This window comes from Erythrolamprus reginae, chromosome 2 (genome assembly GCF_031021105.1).
Source record: "Erythrolamprus reginae isolate rEryReg1 chromosome 2, rEryReg1.hap1, whole genome shotgun sequence".
NCBI lineage: Eukaryota > Metazoa > Chordata > Lepidosauria > Squamata > Dipsadidae > Erythrolamprus > Erythrolamprus reginae.
The window spans coordinates 277,467,522-277,492,363 of record NC_091951.1 but is presented as its reverse complement, the minus strand read 5'-3'; the positions used below and the strand labels follow the sequence as shown (position 1 = coordinate 277,492,363).

The following is a 24,842-nucleotide window of genomic DNA, read 5'->3' as shown; positions in this document are numbered from 1 at the left end:
AGTAGATATATGAATTACGTTGTTTTTTTATTGTTGATTGGGAAACACCCAAAATTCAATATAAGATGAGCAGTTACACCATGTTTTCAATAAATAATAAATATTTTGAAGTATTTTAAAAGATTTTCCCTCCGTGCAACATTCATATTTGACAACAGAGTTTAAATGCATTCATAAATATCTAAGTATCAGTGCATGGCATGCAATTCATTCCATCCCTAGGTACAAAAATCTAGAAATAATAAACCGGGCTGACATTTGGTATATTTGAAGGAAAAGCATAAGAAGGGGAAAAGAATCTTTAAAAGTTTTTAACATTGATTTCACTGTCATTTCCTAACATGAAATCTGAAATATTGATAACTGAAGTTTGGAAGATGCCTTCTGCCCATACCTAAAAAGTTAACGAATTTTTTAAAAAAACCAATGTACATATATATCTTGTGGACAAATTAGCTGATAATGTTCTCTAGTTGGAGTCAGCACATTCAGAAGCCAATTTTCCTGGAAAGTATTCAGGTTTCTATTGGATGTTTTCCAGCCAGCACCATGCCAGAGTAATCTAGTGCTTTTCCCTTTACAGACCCTGAAAGCTTACCGCCATTATCCAAACAGTCCTAACATCCTCTTCCAACTCAAAGACACTTTAGTGTTAACTGACAAATTAATCTCGCAAAGACCTCACTTCATATCTCAACCCACATACATGCTGTATGTACATCCTTTCTTCACTGCTGGGAAAAAGAAGAGCAACATCCAATTAAAAATATCCTCAACGGTATTGAGATTCAAATCACGCTGCATATGAAAACAGCTACAAAGGGAGGGGAGTAATGCGAGGCATTAGACGGGTAAGGTGGAATAATAAGGAAACCTGGAAAGTGTGTTATGAAAACAGCAAGGTAAAGTAAGAGTAGAATGCTGGATGCACTTTAATCCGGAGCACTGAATCAAAACCTTATCAACACAAATTATGCATTCATACAATCACAAATTGCATGGGGATATTTAGACCAGCAAACCCTTCCTCTTTCCCCAAAGCTCAGTACAGAGAGGTTTCCATGTACATCATCCACAACATGACTGTCTAACCTCTGAGGGCATATACAAGTAGTCCTCGATTTACAACAGTTCATACACACTCATCTATGCTGCCAGATCTTGCCCCCCTGACCAATAAATGTGATATATGGTGTGATTGGATTGTTTGATTGAGTAATACATTGGGGTTTTAGCTGTAGCTTTTTAATGTATTTGTCTTGTACGTTTTGTTTCTATATTTATTCTGTGAGCCGCCCCAAGTTTTCGGAGTAGGGCAGCATACAAATCTAAATAATAATAATAATAATAATAATAATAATAATAATAATAATAATAATAATAATAAACAACGGTTGCAACAGTTCATAAACTTACAACAGTTCATAGAGCCAGGGTGGCTCAATGGTTAGAGTGCAGCACTGCAGGTTACTTCAGCTAACTGCTAGCTGTAGTTCAGCAGTTCAAATCTCACCACCGGCTCAAGGTTGACTCAGACTTCCTTCCTTCTGAGGTGGGTAAAATGAGGACCCAGATTGTTGGGGACGATATGCTGATTCTGTGAACCACTTACAGAAGGCTGTAAAAGCACTTTGAAGTGGTATACAAGTCTGAATGCTAAATTTAGTGACCGTTCAAAGTTATGCCAGCACTGGAAAAAGTGGCATGCCCATGTTTCACATGATCGCGTGATCAAAATTCAGATGCTTAGAAACTGACTCATATTCACGATGCCTGCAGTGTCCCAGGATCATGCGATTAACTTCTAATGACCTTCTGACAAGCAAATTCAATGGGGAAGCCAGATTCACTTCACAACTGTCTTATTAAATTAACAACTGCAATGATTCATTTAACAACCGTGGCAAGAAAGGTCATAAAATGGGGCAAAATTCAGTTACTAGTTCTCTTGCTTAGCAAAAGGGATTTTAGGCTCAATTGTGGTAGTAAATTGAGGGATACCTGAATGGGATGAAATTTACTACCTTGTTAAACAGTTGGTTCCCCTAACAATATGTGGGTTCCTCTCGGGTCGTACCAGATCGCCCGAACTGTTAGCCACCCGCTGGTGATGTAATTTTCACATCACGGATCCGGTTCTGTCTGTGCTGGTCCGTGCTCGCCACCATCTTTTTTTCTAAATTTTTGGTTGATTTTCCTGTGTTTGGATGGCTTGTCCCCATTCTGTGCTTTGAAAAAAATGGGTTGAAACTGACCTTTATTTCTTTGCCCAAAGCACAGCTGTTCAGCTTCTCTGCTGTGATTCAGGTTGAATCTACCTTCTGAGCATGCGCCAAGAGTGGGCAGCAGGCAGGACGGGGTGGAACGCAGTTCCACTGGCGGAAATGAAGATGCGTGCACAGCTCCAGCTGATCGGCGGCTGTCACTTTCTGGATTACTGGTCTTGGCTCGGCTCTCCCTTTTTTCCCTGCTGCTGCTGCTGCATGTGAGCTCCTTGTTTTTTCCTCTTCCCTCCTTCCTGGCCTCGGACGAGCTTCCCTCTCTCCTGCCTGGTTCCCCTCCAGCCTCACACGGCCACCTCCTGCCTAAGGTGCAAGCAGAAGGTGTGGGTGGAAGTGGTGCTGGCAGCATTTGTGCTTCTGGCAGCACCCATTCACCTAGCTACCCAGCCTGAGGCAGAAGGGTGACTCAGGAAGGAGAGCACAGGAAATAAGAAGCAAATTGTCACCCCAGCGAGCAACACTGGAAAGGTTGTAAGTCAAGGACTTAACAGTTCACTTGAATGATGATGATCGTTCAAACCACTCCCACCTGGTCACATAGCTGGCAAGCCACTCCTACCCAGTCACATGACCATTAAGCCACACCCATGGTGTGGCAGTAAAAAATTTCGCTGCCCATTATTGGCATGCGCGGGAATGAAATTGCACAAGGGATGTGAATACATGGCAAAGGTAAGTGGAACCCGCCCCTTGTTCTTACCACTAAAGACTTCTGAACATTCAATCAGAATTTGGTCCTCTGTAATCTGAGAAAAATTTTCCATGACTTGCTCTTCAGATATTAGAAATAAATTATCACATCTTTCCCAAAACCATTCCTGGCAAAGCTGAAAATCATTTTTTTTTTAAAAATCAGCAAATGACTCTTTCTGGTAGTATTTCTAGATAAGGGCATATTCCAAACTCAAACACAACGCAACAGTCAAGTTGCACAACACAGACTTTACTTATGGAAAAACATAAACACAATTTCTGAGTATGGCTTTCATGGGGGAAAAACACTTAACTAACAATACTTTAAGTTTTCCTCCAGGCAATGTTTTATTATACAGCTCCTACTGACACTGCAAATCTGGGATGCTTTTCACTTTTCAGATGGAAGTTACAACCCTAGCTTTCTACTTTTTATATTATATGGGAAAATCTATATGAATGGGAAAGGCTCATCACTGCAGATGCTCAATGTCAGCATATAGACAATAAAGGAGCATATAAATCTGTCTCTCACTGTTTGATCCTTTACTCACATGTTAATTATCTAAGAAATGCTTGATTGGGGTTTCTTCAACCAAGGAGATGTTGCGTTGTTGGGCGACTGATTTTTCTCTCATCTATAATACAGCTTTGCAAACTTGTTTGGGCCATCTGGCTCCTCTGTCCAATACTAACCTGATTAAAAAGTGTCAGAGATTTATACACAGAACAAAGTTGATCCAGTTCCCTTACTTTTGACACAATCAATGTGGCTGCTGTTTTTAGCGGAGTATAGAAAAGCCACATAGGACAGCTAGTACTGCCTGGCATTGGGAACTGTGAATCATTTACTATAGCAAGGGCATAATTTGATCACTAATTTCATCAAAGAGCTGAAGTGGTGCAGTGGTTAGAATGCAGTATTGCAGGCTAATTCTGCCAAATGCCAGCAATTCAATTCTCACTGGATCAAGGTTGACTCAGCCTTCCATCCTTCCGAAGTCAGTAAAATGGGGAGCCAGACTGTTGGGGGAAATATCCTGACTTTGTAAATCTCTTAGAGAGGTTTGTAAGCACTGTGAAGGAGTATATAAGTCTAAGTGCTCTTGCTATCATGCCATAGTCCATCTTAGTATCAAAACGTATCACAGATAAATCACTGGGGAACAAGAAATTTCATTGTCTTAAATCTGTGATTTGTTTTCAACTAACTTTTGGCCTTTGGATCCAAAATAACCACAGTTTTTGTCTATCATGTCAACTTTTTAAGCTATAGGATAACCTCAAAAGTCATACAAATTGTGCACATAAAGGAAAGTAAATTAAAAACTTACCAAATAGACTGTTTACAAAGAATAATTTTATTCATACAAAGGCTATAATAGCTACTGCAAGTTAAATTGTGTTCATACAAATAGTTGTTTTTTTAAAATCAACCGGTAATTATACATATTAAGGTAAAAAAATTCACTTTTAGCTTTTTCTGGAGTGTTTAATCTGTAGACATTCTCACTTGATGCTCCGGCAATAGTCAGCCATCATATGTACATCCTATCTACCTTCATACCGTGCCTCCATGATCTTAAAATCTTGGTGGAATAACTCACCCTGCTCATCATTGACTGCACCAAGATTTTCTGGGACCTTAGCAAGATGGCTATGTAAAAAATGCAATCTGAAGCTCATGTTGCCTAATTAACTATATTATTATTATTATTATTATTATTATTATTATTATTATTATTATTAAAATTTGTATGCCGCCCCTCTCCGTAGACTAGATAGATAGATAGATAGATAGATAGATTATATATATATATATATATATATATATATATATATATATATATATATATATATATATATAAAGTTCAAGTCCCAGTGGGTATGGCTAGCTGATGAGGCCAAAATAAGGCTGAAATAGATCTATCCTAGTCTCCCTTAATTTTCAAATTCAGCTTAAACATGTGACATATATATATATATATATATAAGGTATAGAGAAAAAACTTGACAAGGTAGAAGAAAACTAACAACAGTTTTAAAACCAGCATGCCTAATTAACTATAAAAAAGCTCAAAAATCAAACTCAACAGAAATTGTGTTACAAATTGTTCCCCAGGGATCTGAATTGCTGTATTACATATAGAGAATTGGTCCAGAATTCTCCCATGCTCCTAAATCTAGCCCCAAACAAAACTGACATTACCTCTTTCCTTCAAATCTCTGACTACAAGATGTTGGAACCCATTCAGCAGCCTCGTATTAATAAATCAAATCTTGCAAAAAAGGGAGAGAGGAGAAAAAAGATTCACAGAGAGCCGTTATGGCTCCCTACAATTTCATGTGATGGTTGTCCTACTAACCTTCTTCTCCATTCAAAGTGGAATCATTATGCATTATTTTAAAAATAGAAATAATACTCCAGTCTGAAATGGAAGAAAATCATGATAAAGAAATACATGCTTCAGTTTTAAAGCCAAATAATATCAAATATGAGATCATCATGGAACAAAAAACTTGAATATTGAGAAAGCATGTATGAAAATTTGTATCCAAGAAGATACAATCTGAAAAAAAAATATTCTACTGAATCTTTTCATTTGGGTTTATTGAAGTAATTGAGCTAAACAGTTTGTCTCGATTGTTTGGTTTCCTTATGGATCTAAATGAGTCATTTTTAACTTTTATGTTACTTATTTGTTTTCAGTAGGACTTAATTTTTGAGGGAAAACAATCCCCCCAAAACAGATGGTTTTACTTCTATTTCTCTTTATACAATGGAGAAAATAAGAACTCACTGGCAAAGGCAAAGTGAAAAAAATCAATAAAAGCAGGAATATCTTTCTTTAGTTGGTTTTTAAACGTAACTACAGGCACTCCTTTCCATAATCAAGTTTCCACAATGACTCACACAGAGAACAAAAGCGAAATAAAATATATAAATTAAATCAGATAAGGAGTAAAATACAAATCACCAGGAAAAATGAAGCATAGCCGAACAGTGGGAAAATAGAAGACACTTATATATTAAAAGTAATGGAAAACAAAAAGATATTTGGTGCCAAAATTACAATAAAGTAGGCATTACTTTTTTAAAAAAAAATGTACTAGATCAGAGATATCCAAATTTGGTAATCTTAAGACTTGTAGACTTCAACTTCCAAAATTTTCCAGCCAGTATTTCACTCATTTAAAAAGCATAGTTCGCTGGGGAATTCTGGGATTTGAAGTCCATAGGTCTCAAAGTTACTAAGGTTGGATAACCCTGTTCTGAATAATATTAATTTGCACACACAATACTACAACACCATAAACTAGATTATTGAGAACTTGTATACCCTGTACACTGAATTAGTGTCACCACAAATGACGCAGTTTCGGAAGGCTTCGTCGCCCAAGAATCATTGCTTTCAAGTTAATAAGAATGAAACAGAGGATAAATAAAACTCAATGGAAAAAAAAAATAGGATTCATCAAGAATGCATTAAGCCGATTTACGCTGCAAGCAAAGAAACAGAATCAAGAGAAATAGGTACCAAATCACATAATAACCAATCCCAGGGCGAATCTGAGCCAAGTTATCATTCCTGTTCCATGCACAGTATTATGATTAAATAAGATATATTTTGGCATTGCTTACAATGTAAAACAACAATAACATGAAGCAGGTACCTCATTAAGCCAAGCCTCTTTTCGGACTTGCCATCAAAGCGATCTGTGTATAGTATACAACAGGTGGCCAGTTTATTGTACAGCTTTAAAGCTCCAAGCACAGTGTAATCTAAGCAGAGTCTTTGATCAAACAATAAAGAGCCTGGAAAATAAGTAATCACTGCACAGAGGTCATAGTCTATTACTAATTTACCATACACCTTCTCTGATTCGGAGAAGTGGCAGCTCTAAAAACACGCACGTTGGGTGGGGATGACTTCACTAAAAAGAGTCAGATTTAATCATCCATATTTGAAGGAGAGAGAGAGAGAAAACGTGGCTTTCCTTCCCTTCCACATTAAATCAAAATGTTCTGAATCAGCGGGCACAATCAAATTCTCTGCCCTAGTACAGATTCAGGAGCAGGCACTCTCAACCGGGAGAAGTCAAATGAAATCAATGGAGCTGTGCCAAATTATGCCAACCGAAAGCCTAGCCTTTATTTCTTAACCTTTGTTTCAGACCAGAGACCCAAAGAGTAAACTCATTTGAAAAGCAAAATGCAACCCTTTCACACACAGAGACAGAAATCCCTTCCTGTGTTAAGCACCGGTACGAAAATGCATTAGCATTTAGCAGCATGAGCCACGGACCAGTGGCACCGTGGGGATAATAGCATGCACTGATGCTAAGTTTTTATTAGAATGTCTATGCGTTTATCTATCCCACATGACCATCCAAAGGTTCCTATTCCCTCCCAAAGCTCAAATTTATCAAGCTAGGATAATGTATTGTCCGTTCGACTGTCATTCTTAGCCCAGCCTGTTGAAAGCTATGACCGATGGGCTACTTGTTAAATAAGCAGAAAGCTTTACAAAATGGGGCACCCATTGCTCTCTCTTGCATGAATCTGGCATGTTGACAACTAGTGAATCAGTCAGAAATATAAATTCCTTCAGCTAATCATTGTGCAATATAAAGGGAGAATTATTATAAAGTTTTTAGCAATCCTTAAACATATTCCAAATAATTACATTTTAAATTCATATAGCAAAACATTGGGGGGGGGGGATACCAGAGCCAGATTGATGTTTTTTAAAATGATACATTCATACATGGTGTGCGTGTATGTGTGTGTGTATTTCATATTCATATACGAATCAGAAATAGTACAGGCAAAATCATTTAAATCATTTCCTTAGTAATACAAGTAATATTTAAATAGATTTAATAGCACTGCTCCAAACCAGTGAATTATGAGTTTAAAACCTATTAAAATGTAATGTTTTTTTTCCCTGAGCTTAGGGGAGAGAGATTTAAATCCACTGAATTTTAATATTTCAGCTTGAGCTGCAGGAGGTAGAGAAAGTCCAAATGAACTATTCCATCAGCACCATTCAAGCATGAACATTTTAATCAGTTTTACTTCCTTGGAGTTCTCTAACACAGTTTACGCTGTCATTCTGAAAGCACTTAATACAGAGAGTGTGAAAAACCACCAAGGCTTGTTATTGCCTTCACAATTGATAGCAAATAATTTTGCAGGCTTCCTATCATTAAAGTGTCACTGCTAAAAATTGAGGTTCAGCACTTCTGGTGCTAAATTGTATTTTTTGGAACATCACTGCATACCTGGTTCTTACATTTTAGCTATGTTTCTCTCAGTGATAAACAAGTATAGAAATGCTTGTCTTCATTTGTGGGGTGCAATATAAATAATAAAAACTGGAAATATCTATTTGTGTGTCACACACACACATATATAATGACATATACATGTTATTAGTAGCATGCATATAGGAGGAAATCAAATCAATAGATATTGAATGTGGTAAAGTATTATCAAGCTTTGTAAAGGTAGAAATTTGTATATTTCATATATTGTATATGTGTGTATAATTTTAAAATATTGCATAATAAAAATTATGAAAGAAAAAGAAAAAATAATACAGAAAGAAATGAGGGGGGAAAACAGAATTATGCCTCCCACTGATCACCCTGTCAAATAATTATCATCATCATGTTTTCCCCATCCACTTCATGCCTTTCTAATCTCCCAATTCTGAAATGACAAATTCAATTTTTTTTTCTTCCTTCAATCAAAAAATCTATAGGTCTTTTAAATTCAAAACTATTATTGTCATTTTTTTTCTCACCAAACTGGTCAGTTTTGCCATTTCTGCAAGTTTAGTTGATTTTATAATCCACTTGTCAACTCTGGTGCTGAATTGACCAAAGTTTCAGTGTTGTTGTCACACTGGAACTGAGGGATAGGGAGGGGGGAATAGAAATAGCTGGGGTTTTGTAGCTAAAACAAAATACTTTCTCCTGGGAACCAAGGACATTCCCGCAGGAGGCCAGGGAAAGGAGGAGTGAAGTTACCAGGCAACCAGACAGCACCTTGATTGGACCATGTGACTAATTGTGTGGGAAGGGGGGGGGAAACCTTTACTTTTAATTAGGTGAAAACCGTAGGAACATTGTCTGTTTTACTTGTGCCAATATTATATATCCAATAAAACTATTCTTTCAGGAACCTACCTGACTCAGAGTCCTGTTTGCTTTGGGCGTATTACTTGGCACCCTGACACCAGTCTTCTATTGTGGGTATTTCATTGCTTTTGTATACTTTCCATTGTGTTTTGTACATTACAGATCGTTGTTTTGTTTTAAAATGTAAGCCACCCAGACTCTCTTTTGATGTTGCCAAATAAATAAATAAATTACCCTTCTCGTTAAAAAGTACAATTATGGCTGATCTAAGAGATTTTGCTGCTTTTGACTGAATCTAGTGGCAAGTAGAATATTTTGTCCTGAATATAAAACACAACATTTGTTGTCCCACCCGGGCAATTACGTGTTGTTGTTTTAACATATTGTTAAAGCCATAGAAATACAAGAATAAAACTAATAAAAACAATTTACACCACAAAACTGAGAGGGAAAAAAAAACAACTCTGTGAAATTAAACCACCCTGAATAGGAGGGGGTGGAAAGAACACATCTTTGGTGAGAGTAAATATTGATTTGGAAAGGGCAGAGTGACAATCCCCAAAGATAAGAGTGTCACCTCCCCAAATCTCTTTCTCTTTCAACCGTCTATTGTAGCTCATGTTGTAAACTACTTCCAAAACATATGCCAACAAAATTGCAAAGATTTGTCTAGGCAGTTGACAAGAGTCAAGAGTAACTCAAAGATACAAACATGCAAAAAAAACCCACCCCAAAACCCCACCACCTTACTTCATTATTTCATTATTTGTTCTTAATTTTCTTTTTCTTTTAACCTTTGAATAAATCACACATTCAAACTGCATTCAAGGTCACTGGGGTAATAAAGAAATGGCTGAAATTTAAGAATGTTGCCAGTCTCATGACATGTGACCATCTTTCTTTGAGATCTTGTAAAATTTCAATCAATAACACTGAGATTTTAAGATTTCAAGAGAAATATTGGTATTCTTTTACACAAGCCATATTGGGCTGCCCCCTATACACCTGGGATTGCTGATCCGTTAGTGGAAAGGGTGATGCATGCACATCTGCGCATCCCTGCCGTGCCCCCGCAACCCCCCCCCCCCGTGCAAGAATTTGCTTCCACGCATGTGTGGAAGTAAAGAAATCAGCAAAAAGTCCTTTGGGATTGGGCAGCACAGAAGTCAAATAAATAAATACAGTAATACCTCGTCTTACGAACCTAATTGGTTCGGGAAGTAGGTTCGTAAGGTGAAACATTCATAAGACGAAACATTGTTTCCCATAGGAAACAATGTAAAAGCGATTAATCCGTGCAAAAAAAATATAAATCCCAAAATGGCGCTCCACTGTGCGCCGCCGCCCGGCTGTCACCTTTTAAAACAGCCGGGGGGGCTTCTCGGCGTTCTCGCGACGGCAAAGCTCCGCCTATGGAATTCCCTATTGGGATTCCCCACCTCCTTTCTAGCCTCCAGATCGGCCGAAAACGCCACCGCCGATCACAAAAACGGCACTCCGCTGAAAGCCGCCGCCTGGCTGTAACCTTCTGAAATGCCGCCGCCCAGCTTCTCGACGGCCTCCAGAACCCGAACCCGAACTTCTGGGTTCAGCATTCGGGAGAACGCCAAAAAGCCCCATGGCTGTTTCAGAAGGTGACAGCCGGGCGGCGGCGCTTCTCGGCGGCCTCCCGAACCCGAAAAGTTCGGGTTCGGGAGAACGCCGAGAAGCCCCCCGGCTGTTTTAAAAGGTGACAGCCGGGCGGCGGCGCCCAGCAGAGCGCCATTTTGCGATCTGCGGTGGGTTCATAAGCTGAAAAAAGTTCGTAAGAAGAAGTCAAAAAAATTCCGAACCCTGGGTTCGTATTACGAGGGGTTCGTATCATGAGGTACCACTGTATATAAATAAATCACTGATTTTTGGGCTTTCTTTGCTGCTGCGCATGTGGGGAGCAAAGAAATTGCTGAAAACAGCTGAAATCTCACAGGTGTGAGCATCCATGCACAAAAGCAAAATCTCATGCGGTATTGTGCATGCATGACAACGCCCGTGCCGGCCTCCGGCAACGATTTGAAAGCGAAAGATAAGTGCAGCCCTTCTGTGCACATGAGACATATAAAATTTCAACTCATTTTCTATTTTCAGAAACCACCATCATCTGTTTGCCAAAGACAGTAAGAGTTCATTTTAACATAACAGATATGAACTGCAATTTCTTGCTTCCAGCTTAATTCTGAATCTCCTGTAATTTTTTGAGGAGAAACACAGTTGTATCAGTTTACTACAGTTTTTCACCAAGCACACATTCTGCCTAATTTAAAACTTTTCAGAACCTTTCAACGATAGTTAAACTGATTTGAGAGCAGTTTTGGTGTAGTGGTTAAGACACCAAATTAGAATCCACTGTGTTGTGAATTCTGATCTTGCCCTAATAAGCAGGCAATAGCAAACCACTTCTGAAATCTTTCCAAGAGAACTGCAGGGCAATCCCCAAGAGTCAAGACCAATTAGAAAATACACCCATAAGGAAAACCCCCAAACCCGCACCTCTTTAGTCATGATTTAATTAGTTGAATAAATAAATGGAATGATACAAAAAGTTAATCAGGAAACCATTTTACCTCTGTATTTCAGGCATTGGATCACTAGCAGTTCTTGGGTTTTTTCCTAAGTGTTGTCCTTGATATTTAGGGAGATTTTGATCCCTTCTTCCTGAAGTCACTACAGCCTCAATATTAAGAAAGCATGATGGAGATGCCACTCTACCTTGCAACTTCAGTAAGGAAACACCTTTTATATGTATTTAAATTGCTCTCTCAAAGGAGAATAATCCCCATATTTACAAGGTAGCTCTCGATTTACAACCCCAATTGAGGCAACTTTTTTGTTGCTGAGTTAGATAGTTGTTAAGTGAGTTTTGTCCCATTTTATGACCTTTCTCGCCACCGTTTTTAACTGAACCACTGTAGTTGTTAAGTTATTCGCATGGCTGTGAAGTGAATTTGGCCTGCCCATTGACTTTGCTTGTCAGAAGATTCAAAAAGGCAACTACATGACCTCATGATAGAGCAACCACGATAAATACATGCCAGTTGCCAAGTGTCCAAATTTTGATCCCATGGAAGCTGGTCATAAGTCACTTTTTTCAGTGCCAACTTAGCTCCAAACAATCACTAAAAGAATGGTTGTATGGTTGTTAAGTTGAGGATTACATATAAATAAGGGGATTTTGAGGACCACAAATACAGGCATATGTTTCTAGTATACCATGTAAAAGTGTGTGTCTGTTTGTGTCTGTCTATCTATGTCTGTGTTTTTATACTTTCCAGAAATTTGAAAAAACAAAACAAAACATGAAAGCATTTGTTTCCTCCAATAACAAAGGGAATCCTATTCCATCCTCATCAATCTTCTGCTTACCTTCTACCCTAGATTGACAAACTACACATTTGTGCAGCCAGTTCCCAAACCAGATTTCTGTGGAAAACAATAAACACACATACACACTAGCCCCGGCACATTTGAATTTAAAAAAAATAATGATTTAAAACCATATAATGTGTACTGTTCTAATAGCGTGTGACCATTCCATTCCTAAGCCATAATCATACAGATAAGGCTAACTGATCTCATTGCTTTTAATAAGTGTAAAACTTTACTAATGTTTTACTGCAATCAATTAACATGTTATAATGGGACCTGCAGCGATATTATAATTACAAGTCTAATTAATTTCCATAGTTCTCTTTTCAGACTGCCCCGTAACCCCTACAAATTTACTTCAGATTTATGGAACTCATCAGAAAGAAGGAAATAGTGGGTTTGGAATCAATTAAAATTTTTAAAAAATCTGAATTTATCCTGAGCAAGTCTCTTCTGCATGGTCAACTTGCCTTGTGAACAGAAATAATCCTTCTATATCAAGAAAAACTCAAAACCAAATAATTATATATAAGCTGTTCTGAAAATAGGAAGAAACAAAAGAGGGGCGCTAATATTACACATCTAATCTGATCATGAAAACTACGTCAAGTTGAGTTCTATTCCTGGTGACTTTACAGACAATAGAGTAAAATAGCTTCTGCAGTAATAACAATTGCTATGTTTTCACCAATAATTGTTGCCCTCATCTTAAAGCCAGCCTCCAATCATTTTCCTTCCCCCAAATTTTTTTAAAAAATAAGAACACCTAATATTTAACTTGTGTCAATCTGTCAGTAATTTTCAACAGAACATAACCTGAGAAATAAGTCGTTATAGGTGTTTCATTCCATTAAACACAACTAGTTTACTGTCAAGTGAACAACCCATCTCCCCATATTTCAACTTCACTTTGACAGTTCGTATTTAAATAGCATGGATCAGTGGTTTGCTTCATTTACCAATGAAGGGAGAATATTGTAAAGTTAACAAGGTGTTTCATTGAGTTTCATTAAATTTTAACATCAGACTATGAAGGATCGATAGTATGCGCATTCACACAGGATTGAATTCCTTTAAACAAATTCTTGATTAGTTCTGTATCTTTCTTTCATACATTTTTAACTATATAGAACTATACTTTTAAAAAACTTACTCACACTTCTAATTACAGTATTTTATGTCTTGTTTTCTCGGATAAAGAAAATACGCTCAAAGCAATGGTATAAATGGAATATCATTGGTCATAGATATTTAGGAAAATTCATAGCATAATTAGATAATCCTTTAGGCTCTTTTTTTCTTGATTTAAATAAATGTGCCAAGTAGAAAGACTTTTTCAATTCCAAGTCCAGTAGATATGCTGGATTTCAACTATCATGATTTTGCAGATAACAGTGAGGAGTTTAAAGGGCAGCAGATTATGGAAGACCCTCTTAGTTAGAGAATCTAAAACCTCACTATTTCTAAAATCAGGTTTTGGAGATATCTGCTAAAATATTTTTTAATTAGTTTTATAAAACTAATGTTATATAATACAGTGACATCAAGTCTTACGAACCCCTCTTCAAATGAACTTTTCGTGATACGAATCCAGTGTTTACGATTTTATTGCCTGTTCTTCCGAACTATTTTCACCTTACTATCATTGCCAGCTGAAGCATTGGGATTCCCCTGAGCCTCGCCTTGCTGGGAATCCCCACCTCCGGATTTCTGTTGCCAGCCGACGCGCCCGTTCTTGCATTGCTGGGATTTCCGAGCCTCCCCTCACTGGGATTCCCTTCATTTTTGCCAGCACTGCTTTGAATCCCAGCAAGGGGAGGGTCAGGGAAATCCCAGCAATGCAAGAACGGGCGCTTCGGCTGGCAACGGAAGTCCGGAGGTGGGGTTTCCCAGCGAGGGGAGTCTCAGGGGAATCCCAGCAAAGTCCGGAGCCGGGGTTTTCTAGCGGCGCAAGGCAAAAGGGTTGACTTTGGGGATGGGGTTGCACGCATTATTTGCTTTTACATTGATTCCGAGGGGGAAAATTGCTTCATCTTATGAACTTTTCTACTTATGAACCTGGTCACAGAATGAATTAAGTTTGTAAGACAAGGTATCACTGTAGATAGATTCACAGATACAGATTAGAGAAGATAGTAACTGATTCTAAAGTATAACTTTCATATCAAAACATACCAAGCTATATGCATCCAAGATCATATACTAGATTCCCAGATTAAAACAATGCCATTATTTTAATGTCTAATAATTAGAATGAAGCTAAGCTTGCACTTTCATAACTTATGATGAAAAAAATTACATTACAATGACATTTAGCAATTTATTTTATTCAAATAATATTTGTACAGGGGTAGTTTTATTAGATAACGAAAACTAATTGGAAAATTATTCCTCTTCTGGCCTCCCTATTGGAATGTAAAGACATACAGCAAAACTTGTTCATGATTCTATACAATCTACTCTGTCTGATCCCCCCCTCTTCTTTCTATGGGGCACTTCAGAGGACATAAAGGTTACTTTCTTCCTCGTTTATATTTTTTAATTGACTGCTGATATTTTCTTGTGGTCATAAGGATAGGAAAAAGTCCTCCAAATAGCTTATTAAGAAAAACAAGCCTTGCTTTTACAGTACTGTTGGCCATGATTAGCGAGCACTCCTATTTTCTTGTTAAAACTAAGAAGCATAAATTGAAGGAATATCTTCACAACAGATTGATTATTCACCAACTCTTATCCACATCTTCACTCAACAATTTGAATTTTAATGAAAGTAAATGGAATAATTAGCATTTCAAAGTGTGTTTGATATGCTGCATTTTCTAAAGGAGCGACTTTTCTGTACATTCTGTATGGAAAAGGAAAACGGCACTTATAGGCGGGAGAATAAAACAAAGGCACAATGCTATGGTCTTCATTACACCAACTTAAACAACCAGCCCTAACTGAATAATTACAGCCATCAATCATGGGCTATTATTGATATTTTCCCCCACCTTTATTTTACAATGCTTCTGAATAATTTTGGTGGTTTTTTTTCAATTTTCTTCTAATGAGTCAGACAATATAATGAAAATAAAAACCCTAAGAAAACCATAAAAGGGTATTCAATGTTACTTAATGACCCTAACTAGGAGAAGCAATTCCATCCCAAAGCAAAGTAATCGTTAAGTGAAATATCTTGCACTTTCATAAGTGGTTAAGGGAATCACCCACAGTCATTAAGCAAGACATCATGTGATCATGACTTGTGACTTCCTGCTGGCTTCCTCACTGACTTTGTTTATCAGAAGCTGGCTGGAAAGATTGCAAATAGAAATCATATGACTATAGGAAACATTACAAATGTCCACACGTTTATAATGTTTCCTACAGTCATATGATTTCTATTTCTATTGCCAAGCATCCAAATCACATTCATATGACCATGAGGATGCTACAACAATCATAAATATAAGAACTGGTCATAAGTCACAGTTTTCAGTGCCATCATAACTTCGAAGAGTTGCTAAATGAATGACCATTAAGCAAGGACTCTTTGTATCAGCTAAATATTATTTCTCATGCTCCATATACCGAAGGAAGCTATTTTGGCCATATATGAACAATGTTTCACATTAAAGTTAATATATAAAGTTAAAAATCTCATCCCCGTTGATCCTAAAGTTAAACATGCCAGTTCTTAAACAATCAAAAGTCAGTATAAAAATAATGGCAAATGGACCCTAAGAATTATAGTCATGAATATGATATGTCAGTTCTGAAGACCACTTACTTCAGAGGAAAACTGATGTCTGTCAATGAAATGCCCAAATACTACTCCATGGAGGTGACGATTCCAAGCAGATGCTAAAGGTTTAGTTACAACTGAACAATGTCCTATAAAAACTTATTTCTCCCAGGTGTGGCTTTTTGTGCTGTATAAGAACATACTGTGTAAGTCTTCTTAACCTCCAGGACTTACATAGTCATTCAAGATCCTCTTTAGGAATGCCTAGACATGTCTTCTGAAGACATTTAAATGAACAAAATAGGAGCTTTAAGATTTTCAATTGTTTAAGGCACAAAACAGTCACTTATTCTGTCCATTTTAGGAGTGCAACTTTCAACCTGTTGCATAAAATTAGATGTGGCCCTTTTGCCAACAAACTGCATGCAGGGGATTTGAATATAATTTTCAAATGCAAGTAGCTAAAATTGCAAGAAATCTCTCTCTCTCTCTCTCTCTCTCTCTCAGACCACACACACACGCACATGCACACGCACATGCACACACAAACACACGTCTAATCCAAAGCTCACTAGATATGGCTATGCAGTCCAAAATATAATTATTTAACCGCAGTGTAACTCACTTATACAGAAAGACTGCTATCATGCCAAATTACAAGAGGCCATCAAGGCCTCGTTGTAATGGAGGATAAATTAAAATACTTAATTGTATGATTCCAGATAAATAAAAGAATACAATTCACAGTTGCAATATGCTTTCCTGCAACATCCTGATAAGTCAGCCCAGCCATTTACAGCCTAATGGGCTTAGAATCATTGCCCTGGGGTTTTTTGGCACATCAAACTCTTCCTTCTAAGGTCCATGTCCTAATTCTTCCTGTGTGTGTTTAATGCACCTTGTGAAAACTGTTAGACACACAGAATATGACATGTTTGGGGAACCTTGTCTGAAATGCATTAAAGATCCTCCACAGATGTTATTTTTGGATTTTTTTCTTCATTCACCAAAGGCATCCACAACCATAAACAACTTGTGCGGGCGAAGAAAAAAACATAGTCTGATCTGTGGGCCAAAATACACAGATGCTTTTGCTGTAGCTGATAGTTTGTTCCTCTTAGGAGATGTTCTCTTGCATTAATGTTTTATCATGCTTTGACATGGAATTTTTACAGCTAGCCACCCTGAGAGTTTTGGCTTGAGCAATAGATTACAATTTGAAAAATAAATGGATGATTAAATGCAGAACATGAAGACAGAAGGCTTCTGCAAATCCTCTTATCTTATACATGATTTTCCACTGTGGATGCCTCTCCATGTCCCCATTGCTGCATTCCAGATTGATTTCACAACTGATGCTGTAAACTACTCACAAAAGTGGATACCTTGGGTAAAAAAAGGTGCGTGTATGTATGTTTGTATGTGTGTAGATAGATAGATAGATTGATAGATTGATAGATAGATAGATAGCCAGCCAACAACCTCGGTGTTGTAGATCAATATCAAAATAATAATTATTTTCTAAATTTATACTCATTTATAAAGTGCAGCTTGGGGAAATGAAAGTGAGTCATGGTCAATGGCAGACCTGATTGCAAAGTGGAAGTCAGGAAGTCTCCACTGTCCAGGCTATGTTTGAACAAAAGGCCAACTTGTTGCAAGTGCAGCAGTGCAATATAACCAAATTATTAAGTCCAATTGTTTCGAATGTGTTATTATTATTATTTTATTATTATTATTACTACTACTATTATCTAGGACAGAGATTTCAAACTTGGAAACTTTAAATTTGTGGACTTCAACTCCTAGAATTCTGAGAGTTGAAGTCTACAAGTTTTAAAGTTGTCAAGTTTAGTGACCCCTGTTCTAGGAGGTTTAACAACAAAAACATTGTTTGTGTGAAAAAGAAAAAGGAATGTGAGTGAGCTAGTTTTTAAAAGACTAAAATGGAAAGACCACATACCCCAATGATTGCGTTCAGTTCTGCCATGGTCACTTGCTTGGCACGTTCCACAGCCTGCACCACTTGTTGCTGGTGCTATAAATGAAGATCAGAAACAGAATAAAATTATTTGTTTTCTAGTGAATTAAGCACAGATTTTCCTAATTCCTTTTCCCTCCTCTAAAAATAAGGTAAAAACTGCATGCAGGCTTGAAATAATATGTGCCTTAAACAGCAAGAATTCTAGGTGGACTAATCAAATATGTCAAGGTGAGGGTTTATTTTATCTAAATTAAGGGACTTTAACTGGAATTCAATATCTATTTTACTTCCCAGACAGAAAAGTCAGCTAACTCAATAGAAGCAACAGCAATCAATCCTTTACTCCAAAAAATAATTGTCTTGGGTTGCAAGAATAACTATCTGGGCTGAAGACAACAGAATACTGTGAACAAAACAATGTGTTTGGAAAAGAAGGAGTGTGTTAGACCTTCACCACCAGTTCATGGTTAGGAAAACAACAACAACATCCCAAACAAAGCATTAGTTCTTATTCTCTGCTGTTCAGATATCTGCTTGCTTCTTTAGTTTTAACATTGTTTAATTTGTTCCAGTCTTGCTATTATATATGCAACAAAGGAATTAATCAAGAGCCGAAGCAACTGAAAGGCAAGAAAAATAGAAAGAAATGGAAGAGCAAGAGATCATAGCTTAAACATCCTGACATTATTCTGAACATAAAAACTTGCTATATTTAAGATTATTACAACTGTAAACCTAACTGAGAACACAGCTATTGGACACTTCTTGAAGAAGCTCAGCTACAGGAATTTACACATAGAATATTTGCTCATCTTTCAATTGTTTTGGTCTCTGTGAAGTTTAAGATATCCATTTTAAACATGTTTCTCTGAAATGTATGCACTTACTAACCAAATAAAATATTCAAATGTTCAACATGTTTTAAACACAAAAGGCTTAAAATTCTCCCACCATATGGGAATTAGGATAAAAAAATGATAAGTAGTGTAAAATTGAATTGATGATGGATTATTAAATATTATATTGGTTTAACTCTTTTGAGCTCGCCCACCTTCAAAGAGCTGCAGAAACAACATTTTTGTAAGAGAATCTGATAATTTCTGTGATAAATAATTTTAGTTCCACTAAAGAACTACAGTTTCCTCTCTACTATAGTTAAGAGACATAACAGACATACAGTTTGTTTCATAAAGATCAGTTAGAAAGACCATATGTTCAGTTAGAAAATGTGATTTGATGCTCAATATTCATCCAACAGCTAAGAAGAGTATTTCACAAAACAGATTCAAAGCCTTACAAGAACAGAACATAAGGATTTCTGTCTAGGGAACAATGTTTCAAGGAGTACGAGGGTGCTAGCTAAACTTATAAAAGAAACATTTTTTTCCATCAGCCAGATACTAGGATAACTCCAGTTTTGTCCTACTATCATCACCAGAAGAAAAGAAGGGTAAGAATGCTTAAATCTTTTAAGAAAAGAAGCCACTGGGAATATGGCATCCTTATCGGACATGCTGAGAAGAGGAATGACGAACTGCTTTATATGTGAGGGATCTATCCATCATACAATAGCACTGCAAAGATCTACAGCTCTATTACCTCCAAGATCTTAATAGAAATACTGACTTGTTGGATTGCCTACTTTGCCAAAAGAGGCAGAAGGAACCATTTCTCTTTCTCGTCAAATATTTCTACATCTTAGGTCATGCTTCTACTTATTTATTTGTCTATTCTGCATCTAATTTCTGCACCGTTGTATTGATTTTGATTGATTCAGCTTTCTGAAATTTGTAATTATAATCTATTACTTGTTAGATCTCTTTACTGACTTACTTCCCCCCTATCAGCTATTTCAATTCTTGCACTATAAAATGTAAACCGTAGATATTTTTTAATGTTTTTATTAGTGTACATTACTCAAAGTTATACAGCTGACATTGGAACATCATCTTTCGGCTGTGGCGAGGAGGGCGTTTGCCCAGGTTCGCCTGGTCCACCAGTTGCGGCCCTATTTGGACAGGGAGTCATTGCTCACGGTCACTCATGCCCTCATCACCTCGAGGTTCGATTACTGCAACGCTCTCTACATGGGGCTACCTCTGAAAAGTGTTCAGAAACTTCAGATCGTGCAGAACGCAGCCGCGAGAGCCATCGTGGGGCTTCCAAGATTCGCCCACGTTTCTTCAACACTCCGTGGCTTGCATTGGCTGCCGATCAGTTTCCGGTCACAATTCAAAGTGCTGGTCATGACCTTTAAGGCCCTACATGGCAATGGACCAGATTACCTCCGGAACCGCCTGCTACCGCATGAATCCCAGCGACCGATAAGGTCCCACAGAGTTGGCCTTCTCCGGGTCCCGTCGACTAAACAATGTTGTTTGGCGGGCCCCAGGGAAAGAGGGCGGGCCCCAGGGGAAGAGCCTTCTCTGTGGTGGCCCCGGCCCTCTGGAACCAACTCCCCCCGGAGATTAGAACTGCCCCCACCCTTCCTGTCTTTCGTAAACTACTCAAGACTCATTTATACCACCAGGCATGGGGGAGTTGAGATAGCTCTTCCCCCTAGGCCATTACAAGTTATGCAAGGTATGTTTGCGTGTATGTTTGGTTTTATAATAGGGGTTTTTAGTTGTTTTTTATTATTGGATTGTACATGTTGTGTTTATTATTGTTGTTAGCCGCCCCGAGTCTGCGGAGAGGGGCAGCATACAAATCCAATAAATTATTATTATTATTATTATTATTATTATTATTATTATTATTATTATTTATATATAAACACAAATTGTTAAAAGCATATCGCCTTAATTAAGAAAAGTGTAAAAAATACTATGTAAAATCCTGCCAGGGTGACATGGCAGATTATGGCTGACCTACACATTATTGCCATGAATTGTCATTTTGCTCTGATGATAGTAGATTGGTTGGAAAGCATTCTATTTTTTAAAAAGACTTTGTTTTTTATTCTTTTTTTGATCTCTTCATTTTACATACTCTCTTTTTCTTCTTCAAATATTTTCTTTGTATTTCTTTCTAATCTTGGTACTATTTTTGTCCCTGATTTCCACCTTTTAGTTTAATAATTTATGTATTGTTTTTGTTACTATTTTTATCTTACTGTAAGGAACAAAATCTCCAATTACACATTAGTCAAAATTGGGAAATTGGTTTAACTGTTGACTGTATGTCAATACAGGCCCATAAATGGAAGAGATATGGATATATCCTCAGAACCTAACAAGGAATCTGACTTCCAAACACCTACTGGCAAATAGTTCTCTTCTGCTTTCTGTCCCCAGCTCCAAGCCAAGGGGATAGAAAGAAATAGAAATACAATATATAGAAATAAAAATGAAGATATATAACTTGTCTCAAAATTTTATAAATGTTCCCAAGTATTTAAGACACAAAAGTAAGCAAATGTAATTCTAAATCTGATGGATGTTCCATGACCAGTACCTCCTAAGGTAGAGGTGGGGAACTATGGTCCCTATATGATCTGTAGACTTCAACTCCACGCTGGTTCAGGAATTCTGGGAGTTGAAATCCGCAGATCTTAAAGGGGCCATAGTTGCCCACTGCAGTCTTAAGGCAAAGTTTCTCATCAATGGCTATTTCAAGGTGCCTGTTGGCTCAGGAATTCTGGAAGTTGATGACCATGCATCTTAAAGCTCCCAGTGTATTCCCAGATACATTGGGAGCTTTAAGATACATGGACTTCAACTGCCAGAATTCCCCTGCCAGCAGGCATCTTGAAGTTGCTAAGGATGAGAAACAATCTCTAGATAGAGTATCCTAAGATGCATGGTAAGTCTACTTCTATCTATCATATTTAAAATTGTAAAATAAATTATAAAATAAATTATATCCTGTTCTATTCTATCCTATTCCATTCTGTTCTACCCTGTTCTACCCTGTTCTATCCTAGTCTAGTCTAGTCTAGTCTAGTCTAGTCTAGTCTAGTTTAGTCTAGCCTAGCCTAGCCTAGCCTAGCCACATCTAGTCTAGTCTATAAGAGTTTCTCCTCACTATTTCCATATTCTAAACTGGAGGAAAACATTCGAAATTAAGGCATGGATTTAAAAAATGAGAATAACCTTGGTCAGTTAGCAAAACCAATGCACTGCTTATGGAGTTGGTAAATGCCAAAACAGCAAATGCCAAAACAGTAAAGCAGAGATTCTTCAGTAATATATCTGCTAATTCATTCACAAAAATAAATACCCTCAAGCAGTCTGCTTGCATAAACAGTAAGTAGACACACCATGTAGCAGTTATTTGTACAAATAAGCCGATAGGTAGAGCTTATAAACCAACAATTAGTGAGTGTCTGCAAATAAAACAATGCAGATACAGCAGACATATGAGAAATCTGGTAGGATAATGAAAAAAAACAATGAAATGCTGTTATTCCAGAATAGACTGTATTAGTAGAATAGATAGATCTATTGCAGGAGCATTGAATTGTAGATCAAAAGTAACTACCTTATAGGAAATACATTCATCCAAAAAATTCCTCATGAAGAAATTCAGAAACACACACACACACATATACACACAATTAGAGTTAGTATGTAGTGTTTATTTGTTTCCAAATAAGATTAGAAAGAAAGAAAAAGTAGGAAACAGGAAAAAAATAATGGGCCTAAAGCTATGCTAAAGTTGGTCCAGGGCAGGGATAGGCAAAGTTGGCTCTTCTATGACAAGTGGACCTCAACTCCCAGAATTCCTGACCTAGCATGATTGGCTCAGGAATTCTGGAAGCTAAAGTCCATAAGTCATAGAAGAGCCAACTTTGCCTATTCCTGGGCTAGGGCTAGGTCTATTTAGGCAGAACACTACCAGGGAATAATAGAAATGTAAACTAGACTGAGAAGTTAATGAATATATTGTCATTTCTGTTGCCTAGAATATTACATGAATATATCCAAGAGATTACCAGGAATCTTCATAGTTATTCTGAGTCATGTTGAGTTTAAAATGTAATTAAAATACAAAACTTCCAGATACAAATTAAGATCTATTTAATCACAAGCAATTTCAAAGAAGTGATGTAAGACTACACACAGAGAGAATGTGTATTAAGTAGAATGAAATTCCATAAAGTATGAGCAATTTCTACCAATTGCCAGTGAAGGTTAAATACCGGTAGTAAGAAGACAAATACCTTGAAGATGGAGACATTGATTCTAGAAATTCTAAGTTCACTAAAAACTACAGCAACTAGGTTAATGAAAATAAAAACCTTCATATAAACCTTTGCTAATGACAATGTTGCATATAATTTCTTGTCTTTTTAACCCATATTTTCCAGCATCACTGGAGGATAAAAATAAAGGCAATCAAAATGCATTTATTTGATTTTGCTATTGTGAGATGGTGGCCTGGAATTCCCTGTAATCATAGTGCCACAAAAATGATCTTTATTGTTATAAATACTGTAATTGCTGATTCCTTCATCTTGTGCTTTCTTCTTGTCCTATCTAGCTTGTCATCACCTACTGAAGGTTACCTGGAAAATAAGATAGTTTGGTCTAGTGTTTAAGGCCCCGTCCTAGAAACCAGGAGATTGTGCGTACTAGTCAGTGGTGGGTTCTGAATTTGTTTGCCACCAGTTCACCTGTGCACATGTGCAGAAGTGTCATGGGTGGGTGGGTGGAGTCTCCCGCCACCACCACTACCGGTTCTAAGAACCGGTTCACTGCCGATTCTAAGAACCGGTCCGAACTGGGAGCAACTTAACGCTGGTTCTAGTGCTGTGTTAGACATGAAACCTAGCTGGTGCCCTCGGGTCAATATTTCTGTCTCAGCTCAACTCAACTCACTAGGTTATTGTTGCGGGGAAAATAGAAGGAGGAAGGAGTATAAAATAAATTTGCCATCTTTCTAAAATGAATAAAGGTGGGATATAAATAAAAAGTCAAAGCCTTCTTGTAGAAGTCCATCAACAATGTGCTAACTGCCTACACAACACAGAGCCCAGACTGAACGCTAGGTTCTAGATTTTAGAGACAACATGAGGCACCAATTACTGCAGAGAACTGGGAGGCAGTTTATGTGGAGATGAAGCCAAGGAGTACCGTACTTTCCTGCTCATAACAGCATAGGAGTTCAAACAGGGCTTAATATGTTTAGGAAAGCTTAGCCTAATAAGATTACTTCTAATCAATGTTTGGTATATTAGACAACAAAAACTTCCATGTGACACAATTTATCAGCACCACTCAGGGCAACGCTAATAGGTTGCGACTACTACATTAATTCCCAGATAATCCAAAAGCTGAGAAGCATAAGGAAGGTTTAATCGCATCCTCTTTCCAAATCTGAGGTCTCCTTTCGGTATTCAGGCAAGAATAGAAAGGTACACAATTCTTACACTAGCAGTAAGCAATTGTTGCTAGGTATTAATATATGCATTTTAGAGTACTTGTTTAGTCTTCACGGCAATTTAATCATTTTTGAATACAGTCTGACTTTGCACATATTTTGAAAAGAATTTTAAATATTTAGAAAAGTAGATGTAACTAAAAATATCACTAATACTCCACAAAGAGTTAGCCAATTTATTCATTCATTTCTTTAAAAAAAATACCTTAATACTATATAGTGG

General features: G+C 37.3%; 1 protein-coding gene across 4 annotated transcripts in view; it reads right to left on the bottom strand.

Annotated features, from left to right (window-relative positions):
* The window catches only part of LOC139162402 (transducin-like enhancer protein 4), a 193,935-nt gene that overhangs the window by 84,920 nt on the left and 84,173 nt on the right, over nt 1–24,842 (bottom strand). For 3 of the 4 annotated variants that reach the window (XM_070742718.1, XM_070742720.1, XM_070742719.1), the window contains one exon: nt 18,215–18,289. The exons of the other annotated variant lie outside the window; for it this stretch is intronic. In XM_070742718.1, the coding sequence (XP_070598819.1) occupies nt 18,215–18,289 (75 nt within the window). The remainder of the gene's footprint in view (nt 1–18,214; nt 18,290–24,842) is intronic. 4 annotated transcript variants of the gene reach the window in all.